The 20,404-nt window shown below is 36.4% G+C and overlaps 1 protein-coding gene across 3 annotated transcripts in view; it reads right to left on the bottom strand.

Annotated features, from left to right (window-relative positions):
* The window catches only part of CRIM1 (cysteine rich transmembrane BMP regulator 1), a 201,604-nt gene that overhangs the window by 80,109 nt on the left and 101,091 nt on the right, over positions 1–20,404 (bottom strand). For all 3 annotated transcript variants that reach the window (XM_075496088.1, XM_075496090.1, XM_075496089.1), the window contains one exon: positions 3,823–3,944. In XM_075496088.1, coding sequence (XP_075352203.1) covers positions 3,823–3,944 — 122 coding nt within the window. The remainder of the gene's footprint in view (positions 1–3,822; positions 3,945–20,404) is intronic.

Genomic DNA, 20,404 nt, shown 5'->3' with positions numbered 1-20,404 from the left:
AGACACTAGGTACTTAACAACAAGCTCCAATTAAATCGACATATCAGGACCATTTCCAAGCAGGAGTAAACATTATTTTGGTGGTAAATAATGTTTATATGATTTTATAACAAACTATGAGAAACAGCAGACTACACATGATGGGAAGCTTAAGGACACACCCAATATAAATCTGAAGCATGAAAATAATGATTAGTGTATTGACTTAGTGCTGTATTTATAATCAAATAGGAACTCCTCCACGATCTGCAAAGAGTGACTACTGTAGAAGTTTCTCTCACCACAGATTAATACACTTTTCTAAAACAGATTAACCAAAAGCTAGTTTGAGACAGTGTGTAGTGGTAACAAAGATAACCACACAAAATCTACAGATATATACAGATAGAGCTTCTAAATCAGTTTTACATTAAATCCAGGAAAAACGTTTGTGAAAGATGACTGATCTGTCCCAAAAACGCTGACAAACAACAAAGAGAACATACTGCAGAGTCTCTACATGACACCTATTTTGCTGCCCTTGTTCATTAACCACCCCCTCAACATCGGCCAATGCTCTTCGGCAACAAGAGCAGAACTCTTTCCTACCCAGTAAAGGCAGCCTCCCATACTCCCTCTGAACATGCAACTCTGCATCGATCGCATTAGCACATACTTGCAATAAATACTACAGAAGGCTGCCCTGCTTTACCACTCTGCACATCATTAGGGTTACCTAAATACACAATTTAGTTACCCCACAATACACAAACCGGATTTTTTTGCAGTCTACATACACTTATTAGTAAGAGATGCCTTTATTTTAAGGTAACTCAGATGATCAGTATTATTCCTGACAGCTTTCTTCTTTGCCCCCCCCCCCCCCCCCCCCCCCTTTAATCCCAACATTAAATAGACATAACAGCAGGAAAACTATACTAATGTTACTGTGCACATGTCCTTTTTATTCCATCCTCTTGCCTGTTTTCAGAGGTTTTCAAACACAGAAGTAACTAATGGAACTTGTTGGTAACACTGATTACACAACTTCCCCACTTACCATATATAAACCCATTAACTTGTATTCGATTAAAATACACTCTTTAAAAAGGCATCTAATCCTAATTGGAAAGGATGAAGATAAGGAATTCAGCATCTTCCTGGCAGTTTGTGCCAACAGCTAACCACCCTCACTGCTGAGAACAGCATGTCCTAGATCTTACAGATTTGGCTCTTGTTACTTTGATGGCCATTTTTTTTAATGACATGAAGAAATTGATCTAAGCCTATCACTGTAAGATATTTCCTCCATCTGTCACTGATATCTAGGATACCTCTTCTGCACTTGTTAGTACTTCAAGACCCTTCTAAAAACCAGAACTGTATATTATATTCAACTATCAGTCTCATGAACAACATTTCTACCCCCCCCCCCCCCCCCTTTTAAACTTAAAGAAGTAATGGTAGGCATCATATACACATGTTTTTACCAGTCTGTCATTGCACTAGGTATTTATCTCATAAGTTCTTGTCAGAATTGGTTTATTTTAGGAATTTAGAGGTTTTAGAGGTGTGGCTTGCAATATTTGTCCCTGATACAAGAACCACCTAACCATCTTAAAATGCACTTGAAAAAAACCAAATTATAAAGCAATGTGGATCAAGTTCTATGACTATTCTGTCCTCTTTACAAATGATCTGCCACACAATCCAAACATCACATACAGAACTACTGATGAGTAGTTTCACAGTTGCTCCCAGCTCATTGATAAAAATATTTATCATCTTCAGCCTTATAACTATTTCCTCTTTCCAAAATGAAGCATCATTAATAATTGCACCTGGAAGTTTCTCAATTCTAAATATACTTAAAGTGCTTTGAAGTCACATCATACAGCATTATTATTAAAAATCTGATTGTAGCATTAAGCAGCATAAAGACAAACGCCCTTTAAAAACAAACAAAAAAACCAAGCCACAAGTATTTAACTTTTCTGACCAGGTTTCTCAATTATTATTTTTTTTTAAGAGGAACTTATTAAAAAAATAATTTTCATACTTGCCTATAATATTTTAATATTGATGTTTTAAGGACATAAACAAGACAAAAGATTATCTCTTCCTACAAACCTTCGTTTTCCTCCAACGCAGCCTTTCTGCTTCCCTCTCTGGCATCAACTTCCCTTCAAAAACTCCTATTTTTTTCTTCTAATTTACTCTCTCTTCATAGGCTACTAAAATGAAGATTAGGAATGGGAAAGCCTGAGAGGCAAAAAGCATGTTGAACCTTTGGGGTGAGTTACAGCGAGCAGTAAGGCAATGATGCACAGGGCAACAGTGCTAAGTCCAAATTAACTGTTAACTATGAAAAATAAACATAACTCCTCTTTGGAAATAGGATATGAAAATGACTAAGGACAAAAAAAGTGGGCAATTTAAACAGCTCCATCTAACACCTCATATGATATATACTGCAACAATTTTGATAGTGGTACCCGCCAATAACTTGCGGACTGAAGAGAAACAGGAATGTTAGCAAGGTGGTTTGTACCTTTGAGACTGTTTCACACCAGCAAAGACATCGTATCAAAAATTGGCTTTGCATTTCTTGCTCACAGTACTAAAGTAAATCCTGAATCAAACATTGCATTGAGTGAGGTGTGCCACACAGTTAAATTCGGAAATTATACTTAACAGAATGACACCAATATGAAACAAAGGAAGATGAATATTACTTTAGTATAACAGGCAGTATATAAACAAAAATTAGGTAAGTTGCATTTAATTCTACAGTACCTACAATCTTATCCCAAATAGTGAAAGAATTAGTCTGAAAGCTAAAGAATCTGTGATTCTTCCTGATGCAAATTCTTTTATTTGTATGAAATAAGTTAATTTTTATATATAAACGTCCCATTATATGTACTAAGTATTATTTTTAAATCAGCATTTGAGTATTTAGAATATTACTACATTTAAATATCACAAACATTCTCCTGGGGAAACGTGTCTGTCTCTATGTATGTTTATGTGCATATGCAATGAAGAATGTAAAACAAAAGCTGTTTCAAACGTATGATACATGCACCACTAAACAAGATTAAATATTGCTGAATAAATATTAATTAGTAAATACTGCACCAACATATAACTTTTTGTGCTCAGAAATTATCTGAGCATGCAACCCTTCAAGAGTATTTTTCCCCTTCTATTTACCAATAGTCAAATATCTAAGTCTCTTCCCAGCTCACCATATATGCAGTTCTATGTATATACACCATAGAGTGTCCTGAGATACAGTCACTTGCATAACAAATTCAAGGTTTTTAAACATTTTCTAAAATTTTACATCAGGAAGCAAAGAATGCTACTCAGTCTATTCTTACACCAGCTTACAATTTCCAATGGTTGTACATTTGTGTTAAAAATTACTTTGCAAATGTTTCTTAAAGCAAACCCCGTAGTCTAAACAGCATGGTTTTGTTTACAGTACTGCAACAAGCAGTTGCAGTGCTTAGCAAAAATTTCACTTCTAAAAGGACTCTAGTTTTGCTACTGGCAAAGGAGTAACTGAAAAACACGGAGTGAGGGAGTCTTGCTAAAACTATAATTCCCTGGGTCACAGGGAAAAGCGCTTTAGAAGTCAAAGAAACTTGACAACTTACAAATGACAGTTTCCCACTAAAGTATCTTCAGTAGAACTTCCAGTTCCCTCTTACTGAATGAACCTCAAGAAAATGACTTCTCTTAGATCTTGACAACATGGTAAAAATAACCAAATGCCCAGCATCTCCCACAGAGATAAAATCCCCCTCTCCAGGTGCAAGAGAAAGCATCACGTACCATTGACACATTCAAAGACATCACAGCACTTGCCAGGTGTTCCATCTCCACGCGAGACTATCTGGGGAATGGAGCCTGCCTCGCACATGGGGAAACCACATAAACCAGAGAGACACTCGCATCTGAAACCAAAGAACAGTAAGGAAAACCCCATAAATAAATGAAGCCACGTACAAGGGGAAAGAATAAGCAAGAGAAAAACAGAAAGCTAGAGCACAAGTTCCAGTATCAGCATATTCATAGCTTAGAATAATCTTTTATTAACTCAACAACCAAGACAGCCTATCAACTGAAGGGTTTTTTTTTAACCATCCGACTCTGTTTGCTGGTCAAGCAAACAAGAAGGTGGTACTGTGGAACACCAACACTTCTCTGGTGCTGTATGTAAAAACGTAGAAAACTATAGTTCCAGATTGTTTGAAAATAATTGTATTCTCCAGACTTGTAAAATTAGGCTTCTCCTCCAATTCTCTCTGAAAAGTCAAAATTGGTGAAACACTAATAGAAGTAACTGTACCCATTCATCGCAAAAGTGTTCTCTCATTAGGAAACCATATTATACCCAGTTTTATATAGGGAATAATTAGAAAGGAAGACCATGCAGAATCATTAAATCTAAGCCAAATGAAAATAATTGCAGGTTCTCTTTTGGTTTTTGATGGTGCTGCCCTCAGTTTGTGGAGGGGCAACCAATTACATGAGATGCCAAATAATGTGGGAGGCTAGGTATATTAAATAATGTAGTTAGTTTTAGAGATTGGATCATTCTAAAAAGGATATTTTCTCCATGTGAGTAGTATTTATTTGCCTATTTAAGAAAACAGCCTAAAGAAATGGAAGACATAAAATGTAGATAAACAATAGTCACATTTGTTTCCAGATTCTTTGCTTTATGATTAACGTAATAGTTTAAAAGTCAAACACTTAAGACTTTTCGTAAGTTTACATTTAACAGAGTTCTTGCCCCAAATAATGGGCACGTTATAGGGATAAGCAGCAATGATTCAATAAAATGCAAGGCAAAATGAACGAAGAGAAATATGCAAATATCATAACCAAGAAACTTCATGGAACAGCTCTTAAATTTTTCAATTGCAAATCACAGATTTTTTTGTAAAAAAAAAAAAAAAATGTAGATTAGTTTAGCATACTACAAATACACGTGAATTTCAAAAGGAAAAAAAGAACTCAGCAGAAGTTCCTGTAATGAGTTAAAGAAATGAAAATAAGAACTCTACTTGTTAATAACTACTTCAAATATTTTAAGTATTCCAAGACAACGCCCACATTAAACCACCCATTAGTAAGAAGCATCATCAACACTTAATGTGTTTTCTTATTCTTTACGCTTAAAAAGCAAGAAGTTTGGTTCTCCTCTACCAATTGTGTCTCCTTAATTGCCCAACAGCCATTTCATCTCAGACCAGGGTTCAATGAACGAGGAAGAGCCACCTCTCAACAGACAGGGTTTTAATATCTCTCCCTTTAACTTCATCAGCATTAGATAACGTTGTTATATTCTCCACTGTAAGGTATTACTCAAAAGGAAGTTTGCAAGAAGAAATACAAGTAAAGTCAAGAATCTCACAGAACCTTTATTGTACTATCTGAAAAGGATTCTTAAAATACTGCGTTATAGCAGCATGTTACTTATAAAGGGATAAATGAGTCCTTGAAAAAACAGTATTAATTATATCATATTTCACAAATAACATTAAATATGTCAAGATAAAGTGAAGCAATTTAACTCGTTGTGCACATATATGCTACACTACAGTGACAGTTTTAAAACAGGCATTTCAAGGATTTTTTTTTTAATAATATTGTGCTTCCATAACACTAAAGGATAATGAACTAAATCAACAAAAATGTAAGAGTACAGAAACCAAAGTTTTATTTATCATACCTTTGCTTTTGACATTTTCTTCTCAACTTATTTGTAAATACAAAAGAAGGGGGAATCTAATTATTTTCTTTACGGTATGCCCTTTGCCTTCAGAGATGCAGAAAGAAAAAAAAAGCATTATGGCTTCTACTACATGGGATCAAAAACCCCAAAGGATTTTTGACAGCAGCTTCCCTTTAAGATGACTCTGTAAGTAATCTTACAGAATTCTGTATCTTACCTTTTGCTGCCCCAATAAAGGGAAGATACTTACTGGGGGGTCGGGGACCAGCGCGGGGAGAGAAAAAAAAAAGAAAAAAGACAACCTCTAGCAATCAGCAAAAAAGAACAATTAGCACTGTCAGGTTCAAGGAATTTGTACCTTAACCCATCTAGCAGACATTGCTTTGGAATATACTTTTCCCTTGTGAGAAGAATGAAACACAGAAATAAGCACCTACATATTACTAAAGAAGAAAGAAAAAAAATCTTTTAAAATATATATAACAAAAAGTACAGACACATTCTGAAAACGGTATTAAAAGCCTAGGTAAAAATACTAGGTTTCACTTCAACCACCCTATATTCAACATCCAGATAACCTCTGGGAAAACAGGTAGATCAAACTTCCTGAAAATTCATGTCTTTCACAGAGAAAATGGCACATGTGATGGAAACATAGTTGTGGACTTTGATTTTCCAAGACTCATGAGCTGAAATTACCACTCTTAGTTTTATTGCCTTCACAATAAGCTTTTTCAGACATGCCTGTATCTTCTCTATTCTTTGCCTCACATTCATTATCATTGATGATATGAGTTGCAAGAGAGCGTTAAAGGAGTAGATTAATAACTTGTACTTTCCCCCTCATTTTCTTCCCAGTCAACTGCTTAAAAAACCAAAACCAAAACAAAACACAAAACCAATCAACAAAAAAAAAAAAAAAGAAGGACCACCAGATTAAATAACTTAAGACAGGACAATCTTCCAGAAGAAGGGCTGAAAAAGATGTTCAAAAGACTGGTGGGAGCCAATGTTCCTTTCTGCAGAAAAGACTCCCTCCCATTCAGAGTAATCAAAACTTCGTATACTCATTCACAGTGTAAGCAAACAAAACCCCACCCTCCAAAATTTTATAAACTGACTTCCCATTTGGTTAAAAAATAATCCATGCATAGGAGAATGTCAAAGTAGCAAATGGTCTCAGATGGACTTTTAAATAGCCTCCATTCTTTTTAGCCAGCTCTGCTAGGAAAACCTTTGACCATTGTCCAGGCTATTAGCATGGAAAACATTGTTTTGGAGACAGAAGTCTTTCAGGAAGAAACCCAAGGAATTCTGGTAGCCGAGCACGGCTGTCGCACTGCCAAAACAACAACATCTGGAAATTCGGAATAAGTGATCCCATTCTCAATAAGAGAGCAAAATGAGCTTTATAGTACTAGATTTTTCTGAAGTGCCTTTTGGAGCAGAGGGACGGGCGGAAGAGAAGTTGTAGTCCAGCTCTGTGCTCTATCACAGGCAGCTATCCACCTGCAGGGTGCATGTATCTTAGCCTTGGTATTGAGCATTAGGTTTGAAGAAGTTTAGCAGGCCAGATTGTGACAAGCCTGCTGATAGTGGCCATGGTCCCTCTTGAAGTAATTTCTATAAAATTTAACTGTTCAGACTGCTGATCAGTAAGGCACAACGTTGCTTCTGAGCTGCTCCCTCTATAACTAACTTGCCTAAGGAAAACAGACACAGCAGAAGTTACTATAAGGAAACCCTCCCAGAGAGAAGACAACTTTATACATTGCCTTCTCTCTTTACACAGCCTGCGGTGACACCACTGCAACATCAAATAGCACGGTGGTATCCGAAAGTTCCAAGATTAAAGGGAGGTCAGTACTTGAGGTACCAAGAAGTTGGCGCTCAGTATCTGCCCCTCACACACCTTATTAGCAAAGGCTCTAAGGAAACACATCTCTTGGGATGTTATACCATAACAGCACTCAAGTCAAGTCAAGAAGAACATGCCCTTTTAACAAGGAAGAACAGTCCTGTAAGAGAGTACAACGTCCCCTAACAAGAGGGCCCAGAAAGAACAAAAAGAGACTCAAACAGCCATGCAAGAGACTTCATGGAGTGCAGCCTGAAAAGGTGGTGGGATGGCCTGGAAGGACCCAAGAATCCCACTTAAGAAGTCAGCTGTACTGAAATTTTGGAAATACAGCATCAGCCTGACTGGTAAAAGGGATTGTCTCCAGTTCTTCAGGTTAAAAGAGGGAAAAAAAAAAAAGTAGTAACAACGATAATCCTAGAAATTTCAACAACTGAGCAAGGGAAACTTCAGTACATAAACAACCAGAAACAAGATGATGTTCATTAAACAATGCTTTACAGATTGAGGAAGGTAACTGCTTCAGTAATATAAATGGCCTGATTTTTAGTTTCAGTTTTTTAAGTTCTTCAAAACAGAAATAATTTCATTACTTGTTTCTTTTATGTTTGAAGGGGTTTTGTTGGTTGTTTTTGTTTTTTTTTTCCTTTTATATCGTCATTTTCCTTTTTCCTTTATGTCACCAAAAGTGCAAAAAGGAAAAGGAGGAAGGAAAAAAAAATCAAATTGAATACTTGTAAATGACAATTTTTATTTAAAATCTAATTATCTTGCTTCGTTTGCTTCTGTTATTAAACAGATTAAAAGAGAGAAGGGCTTGGCTAGCCTCAGAAAAGCTGTTTTGATGGTAGGATCAAAAGAGTTCTCCAGGCACAAAGCATAATGGCTATGAAAATAAGAACAGGCACCCTGGAAAAAAGATTTAGTACCAGTGAATGGGAAGGTTGGGGCGAGGATGTGTTGAGAGAGATATTTATTTTGAGGATCAAACCAAAATTAAGTCTGAAGCACTGAGACTAGAGAAAAGCATTCCTGAAACATACATCACATTCCTGTGGAGATTTTATCATGGCCCTTCTTTTTTTTCCTTGCAGAAATCTAATACAATTTGCATTAACACTATTAGCACTTAATGTTACCTAAATGTAGTAGAGAAAACTCCCACAGATCCGTTAATAATATCAACACTTAAGGATACTGTAAAATAAGGAATTTTCAGAAGAGAGCTCCCAGCATTATCAAAGCTTGATGAACTAGTGGCAAGGAAAAGAGATTAAATGCAAGACCCTCCCTATCATCAAGCATAGGGTATTAAGAGATGACGATACAGCAAAATGAAATGTTTACATAGCAGTCTCATGAAATCAGTGAAGGATTACGTCCATGTTACTTACACAACGTGATTTAAGTAGGCAAGATGATGAGTTTTAAACTGGTCAAGCTACAGCTTAAGGAATCAACCAAATGCTAGTCTTAGAAAAGATAAACTACACTCCTACACAAAGTGACACTGCAGGCAAAGACAAAGCCATTGGGACACCTGCATCCAAGAAATTCAGCTAGAATTTTTTCCAGACATAGAGACTGGATGCCCACAAGTTCAGGGTCACTGCTTTATACATTTTGCATTTTCAGTTTTAAAGATATGATTAAGCAAGTCAGTAATGAAAATATTTCAGTATTTTATTTTGGAGATCAGTAATAAACCTGTAGAAAGAGATGGCAGAAGAACTGTGGAAGTTGCATATAACACTTATTATCGGACCATTTCCAAATGCTCAAAAGCTCTGCATCACTTCCATATGAACTAATTGACTCATATGGAAGTTCTTCCTAGTCTAATTCTCCAGGGGATTTACTTATCGAGAAATCAAACCTAGTGTGCTCCCAAGTAAGAATTCCCTTCTAAAATTCTGGATATTGTTACAAACAGATACCCAATATAATAGAGCATTTTTCCATGAGTATAGTAATCTTTATACACAGGGGATATTTAAATATTACAAAAGGCAACTATCTAGCTTTTAATTAAAGATACTGTGAAAGGGAACGGGTTTTGTGCATCTTTTGCATATATTAGTGTCAGGAAATAGCAAACAGATGCTAAGCAAGGGAAAAAAAAAAATCGTAAAATCAGCATTCACATCAAGTAGATTACCATCTTTCCAAGGCTTATTGGAATCGAAAGAATTCATTTGAATAAAATACTGGATTTCATCCTTTGAGTAATGTTAAATCAACTGGTCTGTTTCCCAGAGGGATGAGATGGGAAGAGAGGACAGTCACAAAATAGTCATGCCATCGAACAAGTAGGCATACAATCACTGGCCAAGCGCGCTGACTTTAAGTGCACTGATCTTTTTCAAGCACACTGATACATATATAGACCCTTTTGAATTCATCAGTATATGAAATAAAACACAATAAACAGTCCAACCGTGCATTTTTCTCATTTTGCCATACCAGCTTATGTTTTTCTCTGTTGAAGATCTCTCTATTTTTTACCACTATGTACCTCAGTTACTTTTTCCTTAGGTTTATCAGCCTCACCCTTCATAATACAATAAACATTTCAAAACCAAAGGCAAGACATTAGTTAAGATGTTATACAAATGTTAGTTATCTGGTATTATAAGAATCTATTTCTTTTCTTATTTCACTACGTTTTAATGAGGAATTATAAATATCTGATCCTCTTACAAATAAAACACAATTCCTAAGGACTTCAGGTCAAAAATCACTTACAAATATAGTTTTAGAAGTAATTCACTAACTTCAATATTCCTGTAACTCCAAACTTTCTTACTCCTTGTCCTGGTTTCAGCTGAGATAGAGTTAATTTTCTTTATAGTGGCTGGTATGGGGCTATGTTTTGGATTTGTGCTGAAAACAGTGTTGATAATACAGAGATGTTTTAGTTGTTGCTGCACTAGTCAAGGACTTTTCAGCTTCCCATGCTCTGCCAGGTGCAGAAGAAGCTGGGAGGGGACACAGCTGGGACAGCTGACCCCAACTGACCAAAGGGCTATTCCATACTACATGACATCATGCTCAATATATAAAGCTGGGGAAGAAGAAGGAAGGGGGGGATGTTTGGAGTGATGGCGTTTGTCTTCCCAAGTAACCCTTACGCATGCTGGAGCCCTGCTTTCCTGGAGATGGCTGAACACCTGCCTGCCCATGGGAAGCAGTGAATGAATTCCTTGCTTTGCTTTGCTTGCGTGCGCGGCTTTTGCTTTCCCCATTAAACTGTTTTTATCTCAACCCTCGAGTTTTCTTACTTTTGCTCTTCCGATTCTCTCCCCCATCCCACCAGGGGGGAGTGAGCGAGCGGCTGCGTGGTGCTCAGTTGCCAGCTGGGGCTAAACCACGACACTCCTGAATGACATATCTCCCTCAAACTAAGCCACCAGGGACTCAACATAAGCTAACCAAAACCCCCGAAAACAATAACAAAAGGCAAAAACCCCCACCAATCTTCCCAAAACACATTTTTTAATTTATCTGATTGTTTAATTTGATGTCCCCTCTTTCTTCTTTGAAAGAAAAAAACCCCAATAATTATTCCGTGTTTAGCTTTTCCATGCCATTTGTGGTATTAAACACCTTCCTCATACCCCTGAAGATAATTCTGTACAAGTTTAGGAAGGATAAATTGACTAAGACTCTGAGAACTGTTCCATCCTGTTTTCATACAAGAGAGGCCAGAAAGCAAACCATCCAGAAGGGGCAAACATGACCTTCCTAAAAATGTGGCAAAACATTAGATGATCATTTAGCTTCTGAATTTATTCCATTATGGACTAAATTTAAAAATGAGGCCAGAAGATCACTCCAGAATCCCAGTGTTTCTGAAACTAAACAACTCCATTCAATTAATGAGATCTTTTCCATGTAGTGGGAACCATGTATGCAAGAACTGTAACCCTTTTCTAGAAACAAGATTATTGAAATTCCACTGATGACATTTCAAGGAAGAGTAGTGAGAAACTACTTATTATTTTAAGACAGTCCACAACCTTCAGTTCCACTTTTTAAATATTAAATAATTTAAGTAGGGGCAAAGGAAGAAGGCAAAGGAAGAAGGCAAAGGAAGAAGGCAAAGGAAGAAGGCAAAGGAAGAAGGCAAAGGAAGAAGGCAAAGGAAGAAGGCAAAGGAAGAAGGCAAAGGAAGAAGGCAAAGGAAGAAGGCAAAGGAAGAAGGCAAAGGAAGAAAATTTGTGGCTGCTGAGGTCCGACACAATGTTTCCTGCTGTTTTCTAGAGGAAACAACTTCAAACTCTTCTGATGTAACCTCAATAATGTTGATATCTTCTGCTCTGAGTACTGTTGGAAACTGGTGGGAAAATCTCATATCTACTTTCCTTCTAAAATGCAAACATCCAAGTGATAATTCTATTACTTTATTATATATATGGGTCTCCCTAGGCATCTATACAGTTGTGAGTTTTAAGACAGCTGTCAAAGATATTATTGATCTCTGCGATACAAATAGAAATTTGCCTGTTCAAGTCAAAAATTATTCTGAACTAAATCACCTACTGAGTTTCCAAACAAGTTAATAGCTGATTAAGTAGAAAAAATGGAACAAGGTAGAGTGGGAAGTCTTGGGGGGAGGAGGGAGAGCAATATTCAGTGTGATGAAGGTATACACTAATTCTTAGAGTGACAAGTGAGAACAAAAATTTGTAACAGAGAGATATGTCTACCAGCTTATTATAAATTGAAGGAGTTCAAACACCAGCTTGCTTGTCAAGAATGCAAACAAAAGCAAATTCTATAGACACTACAATCTCATTCTACTTCCAAGCATAAAACACCATCTAAAAGTAGATACAATTAAGTTACTTAAATTTATCTGGGTTAAAATTTCTTCTTAAGTTTAACAGTGAAGGTGTAAATATACCATTAAAACAGCACATGGTCAGATTAAAGTACTACATATACTTCTCCATAAAAACTCATACATAAAAAAAGGAAGCTGCTTGCATAACTATGATCAATACTTCCTCCCCCTGTGCAAATGCCGGTGGAAGAGCATGGATGTGATTTTTAGCTTATACAACACAGGTGCAAAAAGCTGATCTTATAAAAGATGCAAGCAGGGACCCCTATATTTACAATGCCTTACAGCTTCTTCTGCAGAAAGAAGCTGTTTCTTACATGCTATTTCTTCTGAAAACATTCTCATGTTTCCTCTCTTTGTTAGAGGTCTCTGACACTCAGAAGTCAGCCATCAGGCGCCAGAAATGTCTTGTGTTTCAATAGCTTCTGTTCAAGTTTTACTGAGATGGCTTTACAAAAAAACAAACAAAAAACAAACCACACAAAAAACCAAAACCAACCAAACAAAAAGCCCACCCCCCAAAAAAACCCCACACCACCCCAAAAAACTTACCATCTTTTTCTCATTTGTGGACTTCAGGAAAATATGGTTGCTTGCCAAAACAACCCACATTGTGAGGCTGGACACCAAGGCAGCAATAACTACCATCACACTGAGAACATCTAGGAATTGCTGAGGCAGCTGTAGTAAGGGAGGAAGAAGGGGACTGCCTGAACTTTGAATTCAGCAATTCATTACATCTCCTGGAAGACCAACATGGAGAAGATGGAAATGGAGCATAGGTCACCTACAAAGGTCCCACATGGGCTCTTTTATCCTTGCTCTTTGTGGATAATCAGTACAGTGCAGTCTGTAAACAGGACTGAATACCACTTTCTCACTTAGCAGACCTGAACGAAGAAAAGTGGTTTTTCTGGGAAAAATATTTGCTGCTTCCTAACTTCTGAGGATTTCTCTTTATAGACTAAAATACATGAAAATGCCTAAACACTTATTTCCAGGTATTATGAAACTTCACAAAATTGCAGTGTTCTATTTAGCCTTTTCATCAACTGTTAAAACAAACAAAACTGTACTGCAAGCCTGAGTTTGATGTGCAATGGGTTCAACTGGCATCAAAGTGCAGCTTTCCTTCGATACAAAACCTTCCTCTTCAGTGAGGAACAAAGTCTCCAATGCAACACCAGCTATTACAACACCATGGTACTGGATGGTCAGATGTACTGGAGACGGCAAAGTGGTCTGCTAGAGTTAAAGTACAGGAGCAACAACTTGAGCAAGTTGGCATGATAGCTAGAAACCAGAGTTTCTAAGATGCTGATGAAAGAACTGAAGGCATAGCAAAGCTTCTGCAGAAGCCTTAACATGCTTTTGTTAGACCTTTGGTCCAGCTACCCACGTTACTCAGAAGTCAAGCCCTGAATAGAAATCTCAGGAAGATACAGGTGCTTGGATTTGGTTTTGGTCTTACCAGTTGCAGCTGAACCTTCCTTTAACAAAAACTGGGATCCACAACCACTTTCTCTCGGATACCATTTCTTGAGGATGAGATGGGTGGAGGAGAAGGATCTAAAATTCTAGAACAAATACAAGGGAGACCTCTGTATCAGCAAAAGTTGCTTAAGAGAGGTGACTGGTACAGGGGGAAAAGAGAAAAAGTTATACCTCCTGAAAAATCATGACTGCCTTCTAAAGAAGGTTGGGAAAAATGAAGCGGTGAATCCTGTACTGAACACCCAAACAACGTATCATAAAATTAAGGTCTTCCAAAGACAGGAAGACCTAAGAAAAGAATCTAGACAAACATGCAAGAATCATGTCATATTTTGATAAGGAATGACATAGAAAAGATCTGGCCCAGCCGAGCAGCTAAGAAGAATGAACAGAAAGGGTGTACTCAACTCTTCCTATTGAGTGCAATAGATGCAAAGGTAATCAGGGACTCTGAGGCCACCTCTACAGATGCTATCAGAAGAAAAACATTATCCAACTAGCTGTGTGTGGGTAGTCTCAAATATAATGCAAATATAAATTGGTAATAGTTTAAAAGAGAACTTACAACTATAGACTTCCCAGTTATGATTCTGGTGGCTGCCATAAAATGAGAAGAAAAGAACTGTGCTGGTTTATGTGTAGCTGCCACTAAGATTCCCTAGACACTGGTGTAACATGAAATACATAATATTGGCTGGTAGGTCTAATGCCATGACAGGTTGCGGACACAATAGATGATATAATGACCACAGGTCCAAGTGTCACAAAAGGGGATAAAGTACATTAAAAACAATTGCTTACTGGGCAAAGTAATCTAGAAGGATAATAAAAATAATAAATAAATTTAAATTGCCTCTGAAGAGGTGTGATTTTTGCATAAACAGCTGCCACAGGACCTCTGTTTCAGTTCACTAACATGAAAAGACAGCATGGTTGATTTAACTGATATCTACAAGTTTTCTGAAAAATAAAAGTGAAACTGCTAATGATGAATTTCTCAAGTGGTATCTATATTGTGCCTAAGGCAACACAAAGTTCTATTAGAAACAAAAGACTACAAATAATAAAACAAGCAATTTCTTCCTTTGGAATCAAAACCAACTCAGTAATGGTATACAAAACTTACAGAGTCTCTCCAATATAAACTGCTACTATTCCTTAATGTCTTTAGAACTGCTAAATAAAGCACACTGATGTTAAAAATATTTTAGTACAGGACAGATGCAAAAGAGCGTTTTCTTAATTTAATAGATTATTCTTAAAATGAAACATGTTTTTGTATATTTACTCTTTTTTCTATTTCATCTCTTGAAAGGTAATTTTACTTAATTAAATATGATAATAAAATCTCATTTTGTACTGTTCTAAGTTGTATTCAATTTCTATCCAAATATACCTTAAGATAAACCTTGGGTAAATAAATGATTTGCTACTACATTAAAGTAGTACTCACTTTCTTCTCATTTTCTTGAGCTGTACAAAAATGTAAGTATTTAAGTATGGGGCGGGGGGGGGGCAGAGCTGGGCTGTTTTCTAAGTAAAGCTTTATGCTTGGGGAAAACAAAATGCACATATAAGTTGCCCCTCTGACCCTCCAACAGCACTAAGTAGGTTATTACAATGTAAAACATATTTTACTATACTGTCCAGAGAACTAACACTTTTGCTGGTCCAGTACATTTCACTTCTTTACTATACTGCAGACCAAACTGTGGCACTGCCATTCAGAGCAGCCCCAGATTGAGACATTTTAGCCACATATAAAGAAAAACCAACAGGGAAAAGACTATTCAAAACAAGGAAAAAAGTTCTATGACTAATTCATTTAAGAAACTTTTTCAGAGGTTTTCTTCTAAACAATAAACCTATAATCCTACTCCTCCACGCTACTTGAGCCAATTGAGAGTTTTGCACTTGCAACACCATCCAGCTATCTGTAACTAAGTGATAGTGAAATGGTCCAATTCAGAGTCTTCATTTGCTCATCCCTCAAGCCCAAGTCTTTTGGGCTCCAATCTTGCAAGATCGTATCTGTAAAAAGCTGCTCTTCGCTTTTCTGACATATGAAATAGTCATCATGACTTATATTCCTGTTTTGTTTAGATTTATTAACCAGTTCACTGCTCTTAAAGTTTCTGTCTCTCTGTAACTTATCTGCTTCTGTTATGCTTAATTTACACTTTTTTCCATCCTCCTCCACCACAACCACCTTGAAACTGCTTTTTTAAAGCTAAGACTCAGATAGAAAATAAAGTACTGGAGGTTTTGATAGATAAACATATATCAATTATTTCTGAACTTTTTCTAATCTAAAACATACTCAGGCTTATGGTGCAAGCTTTTTAAATAAGTATGTCAAGCAAACTTATTATTGGGTTTTACTGAACATACTCCTGGATGCTTCTCTTCTCTCAGAAAGATATTATTATATCCTACTATCAGCAAGATATTCAAGCCAGCATGTGCACACTGCAAGACTTCATCTCAGGAGCTAAGGGACCATGACGCTGACTCATCAGGAGTGATTCACTTCCAAAATCTGGGGGAGGAGGGGTGTGGGAAATGTTCTTCTTCAATGTTAAGTAGCTTGGGGAAGGGGATACATTTCCATTTTATAAAGTAAACCCTGTGAGACAATATTAATTAAAAAGTCCTAGGGGTTTTTTGTTTTGTTTTGTTTTCTTTTTTTGGTTGTATTGGATTCTAGCTAAAAAAAAAGGAAAAAGACTGAGAAGGAAGGCATTCTGATGGGCAAATTTTTAAGGCAAGCTTAGTATCTTCAAAAGACAAAATCAAGTTTCATAAAACTGCCTCTGTCAAAGCAACATCAGTTGCTTTTAGCTATAATTACATCCTTTAATCCTCAATTCAATCCTCTATCAATTTTCCCACTATTTTTCTCAGAACTGATATCAGGATAACCAGATTTTGATTACTTAGGTTTTGTTCTATTTAATATTAGGACAGTTCTAACATCTTTCTAGTTCTCTAGAATTTTCTTTGTTTATCAGGCTTTATTAAAAGACTGACCAAGAATAGCTGGGGGGGGGAGATATCTCAGAGAACAGAGCACTGAATGAATCTTGAAGTTACCAGATTTGTAACAGGCGACAGCAGGAAGAATGGAAACTGGAGCAAGGGAAAAGACTATACTTAGAATACAAAAATATTTGGTGCAAAGCTATCCAAACATGCCATTTACTCCATTGTATATAATCCTATGAAAAATGTACAAAACCATGTGAGCAATAAAGATAGAAGCCAACGCTCATCACTGAAATCCACTCCTGTTGTTACAGTCCATTCTTCAGAGATAAAAAATTAGACAGATTTTGATAAAGATTTTTAGACTTACAAATAAATTCTCAAAAGTATCTGAATTTTTGAAGAAAATTAATTCACAACAGAAAAACTGGAAACACCTGAAGATACCGGATTCTGTACATTTCATATTCATCATCTCTTCATTTAACTTTGTAACAGAAGACAACAAAAAACTGGGATAACATGTTCTCTGTAAGAGCTCTCAAACATTTTTATTTGATAAGCTCCTTGGAGAAGAAAGCATCTTTGCCAAACCAGACACAGACATATCATTTAGCTTTCCTAACATAATAGCTGGAAATTTAAGGTAAGTGTCTTATGACAGTCTGATGAAAGCTGAAGCAACCAGTTCTTTGGTATCAATGCCAAATCAGTAGGCTGTTCTGTTTGAACCATCGCATTAGAAATCAGCGTGAAATGAAATGTAACCTTTGAATGCAAGTACAAGAGCTTACGGTATCAGATGTTTGTTTTCCCCTGGCACTTTTCCCCTAGCATTGCTAGAGAAGTTTTCAATATTATGAATATGCATTCAAGAGCTCAATCATAAAACAAATACTAACTTAACACCAGACTTAAGGATCTCTGTTTTCCTAGCATATTACATAGAAGAAACCAGCCAAGAACAAGGTGTGGCACAGAAGTCAATCTGCTCCAGCTGTACATGAAGTTGTCAGCTACTTGTTAACCAAGTCAGTGACATGCCATCCATCCTTAACCGTGATACTCTCCTTGACACCCCTCCGGTTCTGCTGTATTAATCCTTTATTTTAGTGGCAGTAAATGAAACAATTAATTGTAACTTCTTGAAAAAGTCCATAATCATAACAAAAATAGTTTCATGAAGTCTAAAGACTATAACCTTATGAAACACTATCTCTTTGCTTTTAATAAATTATTCTCAAATGTACATTAAAACATACAGTGCCACTTCTTTTGAACTTAATTCTAACCATTAAAAAGAGATATGATATGGATTTAGGTGTTTCTAAACTGAATCACAGTCAGTGCAACATTAATATTTCATCATGAGTTTAGCAAGAAATTCCAGAATTAAGGAAAAACATCCCCTTTTACCAGTGTAGAGTCATTCATTCATAAATCTGCACTTTATTTGACTTTTTCTATAGTTTTGAAATGCAAGTCTCACGTGGGATAGAGACCCTGGCTTCAAATATAAAGGTCGCATATTTCCTCAAATCTAAGGAAACACTAAGCCTGAATTCAAATGGTTTGACTTTCATGTTCCAAGGAACTGAACTTAGTTTCCCTTTCTGATCTCTCTCTTTTCATACATATACTTCTTTTCATTTGTATACTTCTCTTCCCTCTAACCTTCATCTAATCTTTCTTTTCTGATTATCCCCATGCCTGTGTTCCTTTATTCCCCCCTTCATGTAATATCTTTACCTACAGCACATCAGTGATCACTATGGCACTGACTTCCTTAAGAAGCACAGCAGTATATTAAAATCTAAATAACTCAATGCATTTCTAGCAGACACACAACATGTAAAGCATCTATATGATATTATAGCTGCCAGATTCAGCTTTTCTTCTTTCCTTCTCACCTACTCTATTAAAAAGTGCATTATTGCTTCAGCTGAATTAAGGCAATCCAGAAATCTAGCAACCCACATAATAACTATACACAGCAACATAGACTGAGCCACAAAATTAAAAATTAATGGAGAAGTACAAGACACCTATAATTGTTTCAACCTGCCTGCAGACTCAGACTGGGTTACACTAATTATGTTTTTTTGCAGTTTTACACATCAAGGACAGACATATTAACACAAAACCCCCTCAGATCCGATCATAAGACTCCAGGAGCCAAGAACCCATCTATCCCAGCTCTGATCATCTGTTAAACTCTGAACCCAGTAATGCACAGCAATCTGATTTTCAAGAGGTTTCAGTGCAATTCACAATTATCTAATAATTCACACACTCTAAGCCTGCTTGTACAATTGGGGTCTTTGTGTGCAGGAGACGAGAATACTGGTTTTGTCACTTAAGTACCATGCACATGTACAAGTACGCTTCAGGCATCAGTTACAGTTAACACACAGCAAACCAACTGGTTATATTTCTAAACATTATCAAAGAAAGAGAAAGATTCCTTCAGGGACATGTTTGCTCTAGGTGTTTTATTTAAGATCAGTTCCCATGTGTGTGCTAGAAATAGAAAATATTTCCAACTGGTCATTTTTCTGAAGTAAATGACGTTTTATTTTCTTGGTACTCTACGTTCCCTGATAGAAGGAAAGCTGAAGTTATCATCTATAAAGAATAAAGTGGATATTTCTCATTCTCTCCACCCAAGCAATAGAAAAATCAAACCACAACTTATATTAGACTGCAGAAAAATAGAACACAATTTTACTTTTGGGAAACAAAAATAATTTGGCCTATATTTGACTTCTTAATCCAGCAAATTGAAATCAACTTGGAAGTAAAAATCTACCATTAATCTAAGTTTTCTATTGTGTCAAGGTCTCTGAGTGTTAGAGAAACTTACGAAATTTTAATCTGAGATTGCTTCTTTGACTTTATAATCTATCTTTCTGAATACAGTCCTTAGTAGCATTTTATTCCAGTTGTCTTGAACACGCTGAGCTGTACTGGCAGCAATGCCAGTATGATGACTACCTAAAATCTACAGCCTCCTGTGCAATCCCAACTAGCCAGGGCAGCTCTCAACTAATATAAAATTACCATAATTCCTAGGAAGGTTAATAAGAATGCATTAAAGAATAAAGGGAGGATACTGAGAATCCATACCTTGTTCTGGTCCAAAATTCAGAAAACAAAAAAAAAGAAAACAACAACTCTGAATGAAGGAACGTTTGCAGCATTCACTGAATAAGAATAGTAATTATTTTTTAACTAGCAGACTACTATGTGTATTCTACAATTACAAATAAAATTTGTCAAGTTTAGAAATATATTTTCACATTTTAATAGACAGGATTATTGCACTACATAAAGTTCTTCACATCTCTTTTCCTGCCCCCTTTTTTTTTTTTAAATAGATACATTTTTTAACTCTGTGCAGTAAGAGATCCTCATAGTTCATGGAAACAACTGTTTCAAAGAAGTCACTATATTAAATGCATACCCAAAGGGTACCCAACAGAGAATATCC

This window comes from Mycteria americana, chromosome 3 (assembly GCF_035582795.1).
Source record: "Mycteria americana isolate JAX WOST 10 ecotype Jacksonville Zoo and Gardens chromosome 3, USCA_MyAme_1.0, whole genome shotgun sequence".
Classification (NCBI taxonomy): domain Eukaryota; kingdom Metazoa; phylum Chordata; class Aves; order Ciconiiformes; family Ciconiidae; genus Mycteria; species Mycteria americana.
Note: the sequence above shows the minus strand (reverse complement) of the source record. Positions and strands in the feature narration are given on the sequence as shown.